At 42.6% G+C, this 14,440-nt stretch overlaps 1 protein-coding gene across 4 annotated transcripts in view; it reads right to left on the bottom strand.

Moving 5' to 3' along the window:
- LTN1 (listerin E3 ubiquitin protein ligase 1) overlaps positions 1-14,440 on the bottom strand; it is a 62,069-nt gene that overhangs the window by 25,933 nt on the left and 21,696 nt on the right. For all 4 annotated transcript variants that reach the window (XM_060234360.1, XM_060234362.1, XM_060234363.1 and 1 more), the window contains exons 12-21: positions 10,522-10,714; positions 9,967-10,206; positions 9,457-9,610; positions 9,199-9,349; positions 6,306-6,507; positions 4,651-4,810; positions 4,343-4,447; positions 1,874-2,016; positions 764-899; positions 300-441 (exon numbers count right to left, since the gene is read on the bottom strand). In XM_060234360.1, the coding sequence (XP_060090343.1) occupies positions 300-441; positions 764-899; positions 1,874-2,016; positions 4,343-4,447; positions 4,651-4,810; positions 6,306-6,507; positions 9,199-9,349; positions 9,457-9,610; positions 9,967-10,206; positions 10,522-10,714 (1,626 nt within the window). The remainder of the gene's footprint in view (positions 1-299; positions 442-763; positions 900-1,873; positions 2,017-4,342; positions 4,448-4,650; positions 4,811-6,305; positions 6,508-9,198; positions 9,350-9,456; positions 9,611-9,966; positions 10,207-10,521; positions 10,715-14,440) is intronic.

Here is a 14,440-nt window from a genome sequence, read left to right as displayed (position 1 = left end):
ATAAATTCTTGCAAATTTCCCATTTGTCCATACATATCTTTGAACAGGCAAAATATTTATAAGTACTGTGAGAAAGAGACCAATCAAATGTTAATTAATCTGGCAGACAATTTGGTAAATAAGACTAGCTTGAGCTCATATGGAATAACATTGTAACCATGTTATTCAAGCAGGGTGGTTTACATGCTAGCCTATGGTAGCACTGCCTCCATGTGGATTAAAAGAGAAAAACATCAGTAAGTTTAAGCCTTTAGAGAGAAGTAATGATACCATTTTCAGCAATTATATTTGTTACTTACTTCTAACCAAGCCAGCATGGAACACATGACAAAATCCCACTCACTGTCCAGCAGAGAAGAAGAGGTTTTCAGCAACAGAGAAAAGAAACGCATCATCTCAATATTGAAACCGAGTAGTTGAGGACTTTCTTCCTTTAGATTGCTTGGGCATGAAGAAGGAGAGTTAAGAAAATAAGTGCATGTTTATATATGCAAAGAATCTTTATTTTTGAACCTTATTAAGCTGCTCCTTAATAATATTATTGCATTGTATAACCTTGCTTTCTGAGAAGGCTTATATTTCTATACTGGAGATCTCAGATTTTCACTTCCTCTATGTGAAGGAGTTATTCCTTTGCCCAAAAAAATAGCTCTTCATCCAAAACTTTCAACAGAAGAGAGTTCCAGAGCAAATCTAGTAAACACTATGACTGCAAATGTATAACAATGTAATCCTAATAAGAAAGTACACAAAAATCACCCACCAGCTAAAAAGAAAGATGTCTTCATAATCATGTCGCCAAGATATAATGATTTTTAATATTCCAGGCATTAGTTCTCCACAATCAATGTTTCCACCACTCAAACAAGAATTTAAAATAGCAAGATATCCAAAAGGTCCTATATAACAGAATCATATACTAAGTTTAAAAGGTTATATTAAGTGTCCTGGCACATAACAAGAAAACAAAGATCAGAATGAACTAATGAAGAAAGAGAAGAGATGTAAACAATTTCCAATATTCAGCATCTGTCTTTATTTTACAGGTCTATGCCAGAACAAGGTTGTGCTGTATCTTCTCTTAATGTAAATTTGTGTGACTTAAAGCTTCCTTTTAAAATTCTGAAAGTCCTAGCTATTTCATTCTGTTACTGTTGCACAGAACTGACTTACAAACTCTATCTTATTGTTAAACTTCATTTTCTGGGAGAATGCCTTCTCTACCTACAATAACTGAATGGCAACACTAACTGAATGGTTATGGAAAAATTTTGTACTAAGCAAAATATCAAGTAATTTGTTGGCATTATCAGCGGAAAAATATGAAATGAAATTTGTGGCAGTCTGGTTTCCAATTGTGGAATATTTAGCAGAACAAGTGGTACCACAGAATCCGAATTACACACGAATGCTGTACTTTTAATTCTTTTTTAGTATTATTATTAATTGTATTATTCCTTTCTTCCTGTTTTTCTGATAAACTGAAATTTTTGTATTTGAACAAGAAAGATATTGTAACTAAGTCACACACTATGTCTTACTGTAACTAAGTTTGATATGTTTAATAAAAATGTTTTTTAAATTGAAGAAAAAAACACAAACTTTTGCATCTCATACTAAATTGAAAACTATTTACAAGAAGCTTATTTACACCTGATCCGTCTGTTAGGGGCTCCTGTAAAATAAACAGTATGCATCTAGAAATAAAGTGAACAAATTAAATCCACAGGTCAATAGACAGAATTATGACCCTTAAGGAGTTTTCATATGACCTTGAAAAACAAAAGCAAATAAACATCAGATTAAATGTATGCATTGAAAACCCTGCCTCTGTAATTCAAGGCACCACTGGAGAAAAAAATAAGGGACTGACCGTCAATCTCAGAAAGCTCAATTTTGTCACACGTCATAAGTTTAGCAGTACATTGAATGACAAGCTCTTCTTTATCTTCTTCAAGTAAAAATGGAGACAGATTCTGAAGTGTGTGCAAGTTGCCTTCTGTTAAAGGAAAAAAACTGTCCAAGGAAATAAGACAAAGTGAATATGGAAATAAATACTGATTACATTTAAATATATAGTAGACTGGAGGAGCCATGGAACAGAGAAATAAGACTTCATATGCAGTTTTCATTGCAAAATTTTGTGAAGGATGTCTACAAATAAGCGCACAATATTTATATGCAATAGACAGGAGTCTACATAACAGGGAAAGCAAACATTCAGGAAAATAGGATGAAAATACATAAGGAACAAGAAATGCTAAAGATGTTTTAAAGGAGCAGGCACCTCTGCTTCTATATTCTTTGATCACAAAACCATCCCAAATGCTTCAAATAATGTTTGCAGTGATATAATAATTATTAAATATTTTGAGTTTTCCTTGGAGCAAATCTTTGTCACATCTGACAGCCAGGGTAGTAGGTGCATGCATGTTTTAATTTGTTAGCTGCCTTGGTGGCCCTAAGCAGGCAGAAAGGCAGGGTAAAAATCTTGCAAACTAATATTAGCAGGGCTTTTTTTGAGCCGGAACGCACCAGAACGCTGTTCCGACTGGCCTGGGCAGCGTTCCAGCTCACTTCCCAGATGCCTGGCAGGGCTCAGGGGGCTGAGCAGCGTTTGTTGGGCACCCTCCCAATGTCACGTGCATCAACAGACTCTAGAGGCCCAGCTGCGCCTTTGCAGGGGCCTCCCAATGTCGTGCACACTAGCGGGGTTCCGAAGGCCCAGCTGCGCCTGCGTGGGGGCCTCCTGACATCGCGTGCATTGACGGGACTCCAGAGGCCCAGCCGTGTGTTCGTGGGGGCCTCCCAACATTGTACGTGCTGGCAGGACTCCACGGGGCTTCCTGAGAGTCAGCAGTTTTACAGGTGAGTTGCTCCCATCCCCATTCTTTCTCTCTTTCCCCCTTCATTCATTCATTTTTTCTTTTTGTCAAGTGTTATTTTCTATTTGCTTTATTTTCCACTCTCCCACTTTTTTCTTTCTGTCAGTTTTTCTATCAATATTTCTTTTTGCATTTGCCTTTTTTTCTCCCTCCCTCCCTCTTTCTTCTTTTCTTTCTGTCTATTTGCTTTATTTTCCACTTTCCCACTCTTTCTTTGTCAGTCTGTCAATATTTCTTTTTCCCTGTTTGCCTTTTTCCCACTCCCCCCTTTCTTCCTATCTTGCAGCTTTCAAAATCTGACCTTCATGTCTTGCGGCTCTCAAACATCTGATGTCTATTCTTTCTTTCTCTCCCCCCTTTCATTCATTTTTTTTCTTTCTGTCAGTCTTTTTTTTCTGTATTTGCTTTATTTTCCACTCCCCCTCTCTTTCTTTCTTTCTTTCTTTCTTTCTTTCTTTCTTTCTTTCTTTCTTTCTTTCTTTCTTTCTTTCTTTCTCTTTCTTTCTTTCTTTCTCTCTCTCTTTCTCTCTCTCTTTCTTTCTCTCTTTCTTTCAGCACTACATCATGCTTGCTCTTGTGATCAAGTAGTGTGTTGGAATTTGATTTTTTTTTCTGGGATGGCTATATATATATATATATATATATGCCTATATATTTCTGGACTTTTTCCAGTGCTATATCTTTTTTGAGGTGTGGTAACCAGAATTGTATTGTGTACAATTCTGGTCACCACACCTCAATAAAGATATTTTAGCACTTTTGGTGATGTCAGAGGTGTGGCCTAGTATGCAAATGATGGTGATGTCAAAGGTGTGGCCTCACATACTAATGAGTTCCTGCTGAGGTTTTTCTACAAAAAAAGCCCTGAATATTAGTAATGGTACTGGTAGTGGTATTAACGTTATCATCATTGTGATGATGATCAGAGTAACTACGAGTTGGGGAACCCATTCAACCATGATGTTCAATGAGTGACCTCGGGCCAATCACTCTCTCTAAGCCTAACCTACCATATAGGGTTGTGAGGATAAAATGCAGGCAGGAAGAAAGATGTTGCTTCCCCAAGCTCCTGAGAGCATAAGTAGGATACAAATAAAGTGAAATAAAATTGCCATCTTAGCTCCAAACTGCAACTAAGTTAGAACATCCAAACACTATAGTGATATGATAGCTAATATGTGATTTTGTCCCTGTCACTCTATTGAAACTAGAATACTGCTTCTCTTTCTAGTATTAAATTCACTGTGACAATTCCTGCTTTCTCAATGTGCCAGCAGCAGACAGAGTGCTGGACCCAGCCAGCTTTTTCATTCATTATCAACCATTCCCCACCCACTACAGTGCCTATCCCACAAGACTTGTACATCCAAGTACCATGATCCCCAGCACATCCTTTTTTGGCAATCAGTGAAGAAAAGCTGATCCCACAATGAGGCCAAGAACTGAGAGCATATTACCTTTCTGTTGTATTGAAAAGGGCTTTTATATCACAGGATGAAATATTCTTTGTATTTATCAATTTAGCCAAAGTTAAGGCCCAAAGTCTTCCACTCTCTTTTGATCTATGAAAGAACAGAAATCCATGATACCTCATTTGTTTAGGAAATAAAAATATGTTCTTCCATGAAGAATTCACAAGACAACAATACTTTGAAGATAAGGAAAATTATATCCAAAGAGGCAAAATGACAGAACATCTGCTAGAAAGAAACAAACGTAGTTACCAATTCATATACATAAATATTACACACACACACACACTTACCTTCTAAATAAGATTTGTAACAGACAGGGAATATTACTAAGAACACATAATTTCTCAGATGAAATATTCATGAGTTGGAGCTTATGAAGAAATTCAAGAAGCAGGCATGGTGGGTTTGCTAGTTCTTCAATCCACTGTAATGCATAAAGCTGTTCTGCAACTAAAGAAAAATGTAAACAGCATAAAGCATTCCATAATAAATATTTGAAAAAGAATGAAATGCCCAGTTCAAAATGTAAATTTGTATATTAAGTCACTGAGGAAAGATGGCTGTAGATTACTGCTGTTATCATATAATACACGCTGTGTTGGATCCACTGACCACCTTTCCCCCCAAGCGGACTGGTCTGGACCCTGTAGATTAGGCATGGGCATGAATTGAACCACAAAATTTGTGCATGAATCAGATTAATTTGTGGTTCACTATGAACCAGTCCAGAACTTGGTGTTTGTTTTCTTTTTCTTTTGTAGTTTGTTTTCCCAGGCAGTCTGGCGTTGATTCAATCAATTCCAAGCAACACTAGGGGTGGACTTCTGGAAGCCCTAGCAACACCCATAGCAGCTTGACTGGCAGCTCCAGGAGCTAATCAGGAAGAGTTGTTGTGAGAGCTGAAGCTGAGCTTTCCTGGGCACACCTTCTTTGGGGGGCTATAACTCAGACATTCCAAATTCAAACTTGGAGAGTTAGGTGGAGGAGAGCCTGCTGAAGACTCCCAGTGACTTTTACACCACCCAAACCAAATGAACTGGGTCAGAAATCAAACCAATCACAAAACGAACCACCATTTCCCCTGGTTTGTTCCCATCCCTACTATAGATCCATTCCATTAGTGGTGGTGCTTTCCTTTGGTACCCTTCCCCTGATGCAAAAATGTCTTCCTCTGATAAAGGTGAAGAGTATCTCTGTAAAAGAACAGCTCTGTGGGATCCAATCCAATGACTCCCCTTTTGCTAAGTCTTCTTCTTTCAAAGCAAAGGCAAAACAAAAGCAGAATGGAACCCACTGGATCCAACCACAATGCTTTAGTCTCAGTAGAATCTTAGTTCACCAGGATCTTTACAGATAGAATTCCAACTAAGATCTGAGCAGTCAGGTTAAAACGGATAAAAGGAAGTACTTCTTCACCCAAAAGGTGATTAACATGTGGAATTCACTGCCACAGGAGGTGGTGGCAGCTACAAGCATAGACAGCGGGCCACTGTGTGACATAGAGTGTTGGACTGGATGGGCCATTGGCTTCTCTTATGTTCTTATGCTGACATTCCCTTTTTCCTTGTTTTAAATTCAGCATACCATTCAATGGACTACATTGGTCTGCTTTTGTTCACATGAGCATTCTAAAGACACAAAGAGCTTCCACACATGCACTTTTCTCCATTCAATTCAACTTAGGAGGCAGCTTTGTGTACAGAAAACTCATCTCTCTCCTGCCAATTAACAGAATGTGCATGAGAAAGTTGAGTGAGCAGCAAAATACCCACAGTGCTTTAAGTCCATCACAGCTTCAAGAAACAGCAAGCCATAGAAAGCACAATATAGAAGTGGATTATTGTAACTAAAAATTAACCTTACCAATTCATAACTTTAAAAAATATCAGTTCTTAAAATATCAATTATTTTATAAGTTTGATTTTCCTTTTTTGTTGTTACTTACTGAGACTTTCAAGTTTGCTTCTTTCCTTGTCCTGGTCTTCAAACAATTTTCTTTTCCCCAATATCAACAGTGTCACTCTATTTAACAATGCTGTAGTGCACAGATGGCTTGGAAGTTTATCCATGATACAAAGCCTTGAGTCTGTTCCAGAAATCTGACCATTCATACTCAGCCGTCCTTCCAAAAGAGGTTTTTTTAACCACTAGGACAACATACAACAAATGAAAATTAAATGCTAAATTTTCCAAACAATTACACAACATTTTCAATATATTACTTTTGAAACAAGACTATTTATTTATTTATTTTATTTCATTCGGTTTATATCCTGCCCTCCCAGCAAGACAGGCTCAGAGTGGGTTCCATCAAAGCTAAACAATTCTTTAAATAAAATGTGATTCAGTACAATAGTTAAAGCAGTAAAACCAATTCTAAAATTAGCTTAAAAACTCCGCCTCAACAATAACAACCTATCAGTCAAGAACAGATTGTGATTGCTAGAATTAAAAAGGGGGGGGGGCAACAGCAGGTGATGTCTACTGCCTCAGCTAAAAGTCTGGTGGAAGAGCGCTGTCTTACAAGCCCTGCAGAACTGAAACAGGTCCTGCAAGGCCCAGACCTCCAGTGGCAGCTTATTCCACTAGGCAGGGGCCCTGGCTGAAAAGGCCCTGCCCAGGTTGAGGCTAGTTGGATGTCTCAGGGGCCAGGAACCACCAGAAGATGTTGAATCTTGATGCCTGACGGGGCTAATACAGGGAGTGGCGGTCTCAAAAGTATTCTGGCCCCTGGCCATATACGGCTTTAAAGGTAAGAACCAGCACCTTGAACCGGATCTGGTACTCGATGGGCAGCCAGTACAGTTTGCACAGCACAGGATGGATCTGGGCCCGCACAGGCGATGTCATCAAAATCTGTGACGCTGCATTTTGCACCAGCTAGAGTTTCCACAGCAGGGCCAAGGGCAGCCCCACGTAGAAAGAGTTACAATAGTCTAGCCTGGAAGTGACCGTCACATGGGTCACTGTGGCCAGGTTGTGGGGGGTGAGATATGGGACAAACTGCCAGACCTTCCTCTGATGAAAAAAGGCCAATCTGGCAGTAGTAGTAACCTTGGCCTCCATAGTCAGAGAGGCATCAGGAGAACTCCCTGGCTCTTCAACCCTTAGGCACCAATGGAGCCCCATCAAAGGATGGAAGTCTGATCTCCAAACCCAGTCACTTGCAGCCTAGTTACATGACATCCATCTTGAATGGATTCAATTTCAGCCGGCTCTGTTGCAACCATCCAGCCACAGCTTGTAATGCCCAACCCAGTTCCACCAGGGCTGTGCCTGGGCAGCCATTCATTAACTGATAGAGCTGGGTGTCATCCACATATTGGTGACACCACAGTCTATATATCCAGATGATCTGAACAAGGGGGTGAAATATAGCTGTTAAATAACATCAGGGAGAGAATCGCTGTCTGGATCACCCCAGATTCTAATGCGGTTCTCCCCAAGTGCCACCCTCTGTCCCTGACCCTGGAGAAAGGAGACCAGCTATTGAAAGGCCAGCCCCCATATCCCCGCATTAGCAAGGTGGTACACCAACACATCATGGTCGGCCATATTGAACGCTGCCAACAGATCAAGAAGAATCAGCAGTGCCAAATCACCTCGATCCAGATGCCTCTGAAAACCTTCCACCAAGGCAACCAATGCCATCTCCATCCCATGGGCAGGGCAAAAGGAATCCAGGATGGCAGCGTCTCTCCACTACCTTGCCCAGGAATGGGAGGTTCAAAACTAGGCAGAAGTTTGCAAGGACCATGGGGTCCAAAGATGGTTTCTTCAAAAGAGGACAGGCCACAGTCTCCTTCAAAGTCTCTGGGAATGTCCCTGCTGAGAGGGACAAGTTGATAATCTACTGCAGGGGAGTTCATACCTCATTGCTGCATGCTTTTACCAGCCATGATGGGCATTGATCATGGCGGCAAGTGGTAGGGTCTTGTCCCCAGTGCCGGCAGCACTCATGCAGCCCCAGACCATGATATTCCCACCACCATGCTTGACTATAGGCAAGACACACTTGTCTTTGTACTCCTCACCTGGTTGCCACCACACACGCTTGACACAATCTGAACCAAATAAGTTTATCTTGGTCTCATCGGACCACAGGACATGGTTCCAGAAATCCATATCCTCTGCTGGTCTGCAGCAAACTGTTTGCGGGCTTTCTCACACATCATCTTTAGAAGAGGCTTCCTTCTGGGACGACAGCCCTGCAGACCAATTTGATGCAGTGTGCGGCGTATGGTCTGAGCACTGACAGGCTTACCCCCCACCCCTTCAAGCTCTGTAGCAATGTCATGGTCTGGAGCTGCATGAGTGCTGCCGGCACTGGGGAGCTACAGTTCACTGAGGGAACCATGAATGCCAACATGTACTGTAACATACTGAAGCAGAGCATGAACCCCTCCCTTCGGAGACTGGGCCACAGGGCAGTATTCCAACATGATAACGACCCCAAACACACCTCCAAAATGATCACTGCCTTGCTAAAGAAGCTGAGGGTAAAGGTGAAGGACTGGCCAAGCATGTATCTAGACCTAAACCCTATTGAGCATCTGTGGGGCATCCTGAAATGGAAGGTGGAGGTGCACAAGGTCTCTAACATCAACCAGCTAATGTGCAAGGCCTATAACTTTGGGGTTAACTATTTATCTTTCTTCAGTAATGGAGAACATGTACATTTTTATATTTGAAAACATTTCCTGAGTAATATACATGCTTTTATTGTATGTTTGAACTCTCCATATTCAAGCTTTCATCTCTTACAGATTTTTAGTTCACAGCACAAATTTTCTTTGGTAATGTGAGGCCGCATTGCACAGTATAAATCTATTCTGTACCTCAGTAGATAGGGATTCATGCATCTTTTCCCATTCACATTTGCTTGGGGTCAGCCATTCAATGTAGTCTTTCAAAATATAAGCAGAAATTTCAGCAGCTTCCAATAGTTCAGTTAGCAAATCACTGACCGTAGAAATCAAAACCTGTAGACTGACATGAAAGGAAACCAGCACTTTACACGAAGAATAAAATACAAAAGCAAAATCTGTGAAATCTGTACTAGTCTGAGGAAACAAGCCATAAAACTATGTAGCTACCTTTTAACATCCATCACAGATGACTGAAGCTGGTTCTTCACCCAGAATGCAGATCTCTGCAGGAAAGTGTTCTCTTTATGCATACCACCAAGCTGATGCACAAGTGATGTCAACCCACACATCCAAGTGTGCTTCAGCTTATTTACAAGGAAATCTACATCAGTGAAAGAAAATGGTACAGTGTTTTAACTGCTGAACTACACTGAGCATAATGGCAAATGTTAATCTCTTTACCTCAGTGCTATGATTAAGAACAGAATCCAGTCTGTACCTTGCTTTCGAAGGATTTTATGCTGTCCTGATTTCACAACCAATTTTTTTTATATCTTCTAAAAACCTTAGGAAGAATCCCATGACTGGAGAATGAAGTCAGAACGTTTTGGAGCAAGAAGGATGGCCTTCCTTCTCCTGCCTGCTGGAGCAGGTGGAAGAAGTAATGCCACATATTGGAGATCCCCGCCCCGCAAAGAATCAGCAATAAGCAGCTGATCTGGCTAAATGGAAACATACCTGACAAATAGGTTGTAGCTTGGCTTTTTGCACACAACTGAAAAATGGTGAACAACAAATCTTCTGATGATGGCATCAATAAGCATCCTTTAACTGAGCTAAAGAAGTTAGATGCTACATCACAGATGAATGACACAGATGTCTCAGTATTTCCAGCTTCTGAAAGATCCTTTGCTTTAGAAAGAGCTGCTTGAAGTTTATCAATTATCCTTTTGACGTAAACTTCACCAATCAAAGACTCTATTGATAGAAAAGAACTGTTAAATTGCTCCATGGTCAATAAAAGCTCTGCATATCCTGCACCCTGAACATTCTACCACATGAGTTAACTTGATCTGAAACAATCATGTACTCCTTTAAGTGAATCCAGTGATGCTACATTCCACATATTAGAAACCTTGACTGCTTATTTGCATATAATCCTAGGTTTGGCTTAACAGTGTCAGTGTCTCACTCTTCCCACCATTGCCAGGCCTGTGATATTAAAACATTTGTTATTCCTAAGAACCCCCCCTGTACAGTTAATTATTTTCAAAGAAAGCCAAAGTCCCCTACCGTTTTTTATAAGCTGTGATAACACTAGGCTTAGTAGGACCCATTTTTCTGAGTGGAAGGATTCTACTGAGGCAACTGTGGTTTTCAGGCTTGTGTTGCACAGATCATCAGCCAGGGTTACAAGCTTCTCCCCTAAGACACTTCCCTTTAGCCAACTAGAAACCAAAGAATATTTCTCTGGGCTTGAACATGCCTGAATCATAAAAAACATAACAAGAGATTTATTCAGAGCAGCTGTTACTATTCAGTTGGAAACAGCTGTTACTATTCAGTTTAAGTACATTCTGTTGTGTATACACAAACACAAATAAAATATTGAGTTTGTTTTGATCAGTCTACCTATGACCAAGAGATGGACCTTTTTTCTTCCGCCTTTTTTTGTGTTCCTGTCTCCTCCTACCCTGTCCATGAGGCAGCAACACCAGAACGTCATCTGGAGATTATTTTAAGAATGTAAGGAATGACTTATTTATTAATTTTAACAATGTTATATTTTGACATTTTTAACTTCTGTTGTACATCACCCAGAACCCTGCATACTCAAAGATTGGGTGATCCATTTATAAATACATAAATAAGTTACTCACATTGTAGCAGTAGCGAGAGTCTTATTTATTCATTCTGTAATACACTGCCTTTCTTCGCATTGGGGATCGAAAGTGGCTCCCACCATTCTCCTCACCTCCATTTTATCCTCACAACAACCCTGTGAGGTAAGTTAGGCTGCAAGTGTGAGACCGGCATCACCTAGCAAGCTTCAATGGCAGAGTGGAGATTCAGATTATACCATACTGCCTCTTCCTCTGAAGAAAAGGCACCACCTTTCAGTTGAGAGTGTCATAGTACATTCCTGCAACTAGAATTTTTTTTAGGCCTCATAGGAACCTTTCTTGCCAAGTGACAACACACAAGCAAACAGAGAAATTGTGTGTCCAGAGGACCCCCCCCCCCCCGCAACACACAAGCAGAGAAACTGCGACTCCAGAGCTCCCCAAACATATCTCAGAAACTGAATAGGAAGGGAAAGAGCCCTAAACCAATGTCCTGCACTTCATGGGCTTGCCCCATCAGATCTCTAAAGCAGTGTATTCAGGGCCAGACAGCGAGGCTTGGAAGCAGCGATACCTGCAGGCAGCCAGGAGCTGGAACAGAAGGCAAGGAACTGGAGGCAAGGAGCTGGCACACAGGGTTGTGCCTAGGGGACCACTGACCCAGCAAGGCAGCTTTCCCATGCCTTGGCTTAAACAGGTTGGGAAGTCATTGGATTCAGCTGCCATGCTGGCAGCCACTGAGGTCCCACAGTTGCACTTTCATGGGCCAGGATCCTGCAAAAAAGTATTCTCACTGTCTGGCTCTGGGATTGGGTTGCATGCAGCCAGGCAAGTACTTTGTTCCTCTGGTGGCCACCTTGATCTGAGCCTTTGCTGCCACCACTCCTGCAGAGTGAGAGCATCCCCTGAGGGGCTATGGACCAGGGGCCAGTGGCAAGGTCTCCCTTGCAAGCTCTGACAGGATAGCTTATGATGCTGCAGGACCCCTGACAGCAGGTGTCTTCAGCCATGTCCAGCTCTCCCTGGTCCTTCTCAGCAGAGGGCGTTGACTCCTCAGGCTCTTCCTCTGAGAATTATAAGTCTGATTTGCTGAGCTGGTTGGCAAGGGCCATGACAGCTAGGACTGCTTCCCTTCTTTAATAGTTCTAATTCAACTCCAGAGACTATCAGATTTTCTAACTTCCCTTATTGTGGTGCAAGCAAAACAGTTGTTTTAATTGTATGGCTGTCAGCTGTATACAGAAAAAAAGCTGGGAAATGGGCACATTATCTTCCTTCAAATGGCTTGGCTGCATGGCTGGGGGAATGCGGGAAGGCTTCTGCCCCCCCCCCCCCGGTCCCCTGGGCTGTGTGCGGGCCGCCTGGAGTTCGGACAGCACTATTGCACTTTGAGAATGCCCACGAGCTAGGCACACTCTGCATTTTAGAACACCTTGCACATTAAGTTCTGCAGCGCTTTTACCCAGTACTTTTTAACTAACCTGATCTTAACTGCTAATGTATCAAGAGAGAACTGCTGACTGCTAAATGGATTGTTAATAAAATTTTATTGGTTAATTAATTTAGATTATTGATTAATTGATTGGCTATTTGAGGAATTTTATATCTTTGGCAAATTAATTGGGAAGGGTAATTGATTGGGAGGGATTTTTTACAATTAAGGAGCCAGTAGAATTAATTAAATTTTTTAGGTAATGAATTAAAGGGAAGATTATGGGGTGGGGTTTTTTAGATTAAATTAACTATTGGATAAATTATTAGCAGGGTAGCCTAAATGGAGAATTGATTGATTGGGGTGAGAAGAGAGGGTTGGGGAGTGGAGTAGGGTGGTGAACCGGGCCTATCTATAGCAGGTCTGAGGCTGTGGCGGAGACTGGCAGGGATGACCGGCCTGGGGATTTCAGTACGGCTGGTGAGGGGAATGTATGACGGTGGGAACAGACAGAATTATAAGGGAAGGAGGCCGAGACATAATGGTGCTCGGCCCCCTTCCAGCCTGCGTCCCATCCCGACAGTGATAGGTAGTGGGGCCAGGCTGAATTACTCGCCTCCGTCACTGGTGTTATGCAATGCCAGGTCCATTAACAATAAGACCTCAACCCTGCGGGAGTTCTTGCTTGAGCAGAATGTGGACTTGGTTTGTGTGACTGAGACCTGGGTACGCAATGGGGAGACTGTAGCTCTCTCCCAGATGGCCCCTCCAGGATACGCAGTCTTTCACCAGTCACAGACTAGCGGGTGGGGGAGGAGGGGTGGCTCTACTCATATGAGAGGCTTACTCTTTCCGGGCTCTCCCGGCCCTGGAGATTAAGGGCATTGAATGTGCCAGTCTGGCGTGGGACGTTGGGGAGGTGTTGGCGATCTGGTTGGTGTACCATCCGCCTAACACACCGGCTGGCACCTTACCGTCCCTGATGGAGGCCGTAACAGGCTGGGCATTGGAGTACCCAAGGCTTTTGATCCTGGGTTACTTCAATGTTCATGCCGATGACGCAACCTCCAGTCAGGCGATGGACCTAGTGTCATCCATGGCAGCACTGGGACTCTCCCAAATTGTTACAACGCCCACTCACCAGGCGGGGCACATGTTAGACTTGATCTTTGCGGCGGAAGTTTTAGGGGACGGCATTACTGCTGAAGCAGTGCCATGGTCCGACCACTATGCCCTCAAGGCTCATGTGGCTGTCCCACCCCAAGCCCATTTAGGCAGTGAGCATATTTTAGCTCACCCACAGAGCCAGATGGACCCGGAACGGTTCCAGATAGCTTTTCAGAATCCCTGGCCTCCTGGCGATTCCCTGGATGACCTGACAGAGTCTTGGTATGACAGACTTTCCAGAGCCATCGATGAGATCGTATCTCGGTGTCCTCTGTGCCCCCGCTCGAAGCACCATGGTATAACACGGAGTTACGGCAGATGAAGCGAGGACTCAGACTAGAGAGGCAGTGGCGGCGTACTCGAGACAAAGCAACTAGAACATCTTATAGAGAATTTATGAGGTCCTATGAGATGGCAGTCAAAGCCGCAAAGAAAATGTACTTTGCGACCAAAATTGCATCTGCAATTTCGCGCCTGGCACAATACAATACAATACAATTCGGACCCTGACAATGCTGCTACAAGGCAGGTTAAATTCTAAGGAATTAGAGATCGGCTGTGAGGCCTTTGCGAATTTCTTTGCAGATAAGGTCTCGTCGCTCCGCCACAATCTTCCCGCCACATTGGAGACAGTAAGCGAACTTGAGGCCCTGTGCCTGTCTTCTGGTTTTGTCCTGGATTGCTTCAGTACTCTCAGCCTAGAGGAAGTTGACAGGATCCACTCTACTGCATGCCCTACAACTTGTGATCTGGACCCTTGCCCCTCCTG

Source organism: Heteronotia binoei, chromosome 3 (genome assembly GCF_032191835.1).
Source record: "Heteronotia binoei isolate CCM8104 ecotype False Entrance Well chromosome 3, APGP_CSIRO_Hbin_v1, whole genome shotgun sequence".
NCBI lineage: Eukaryota > Metazoa > Chordata > Lepidosauria > Squamata > Gekkonidae > Heteronotia > Heteronotia binoei.
This window is presented reverse-complemented; position numbering and strand designations above follow the sequence as displayed.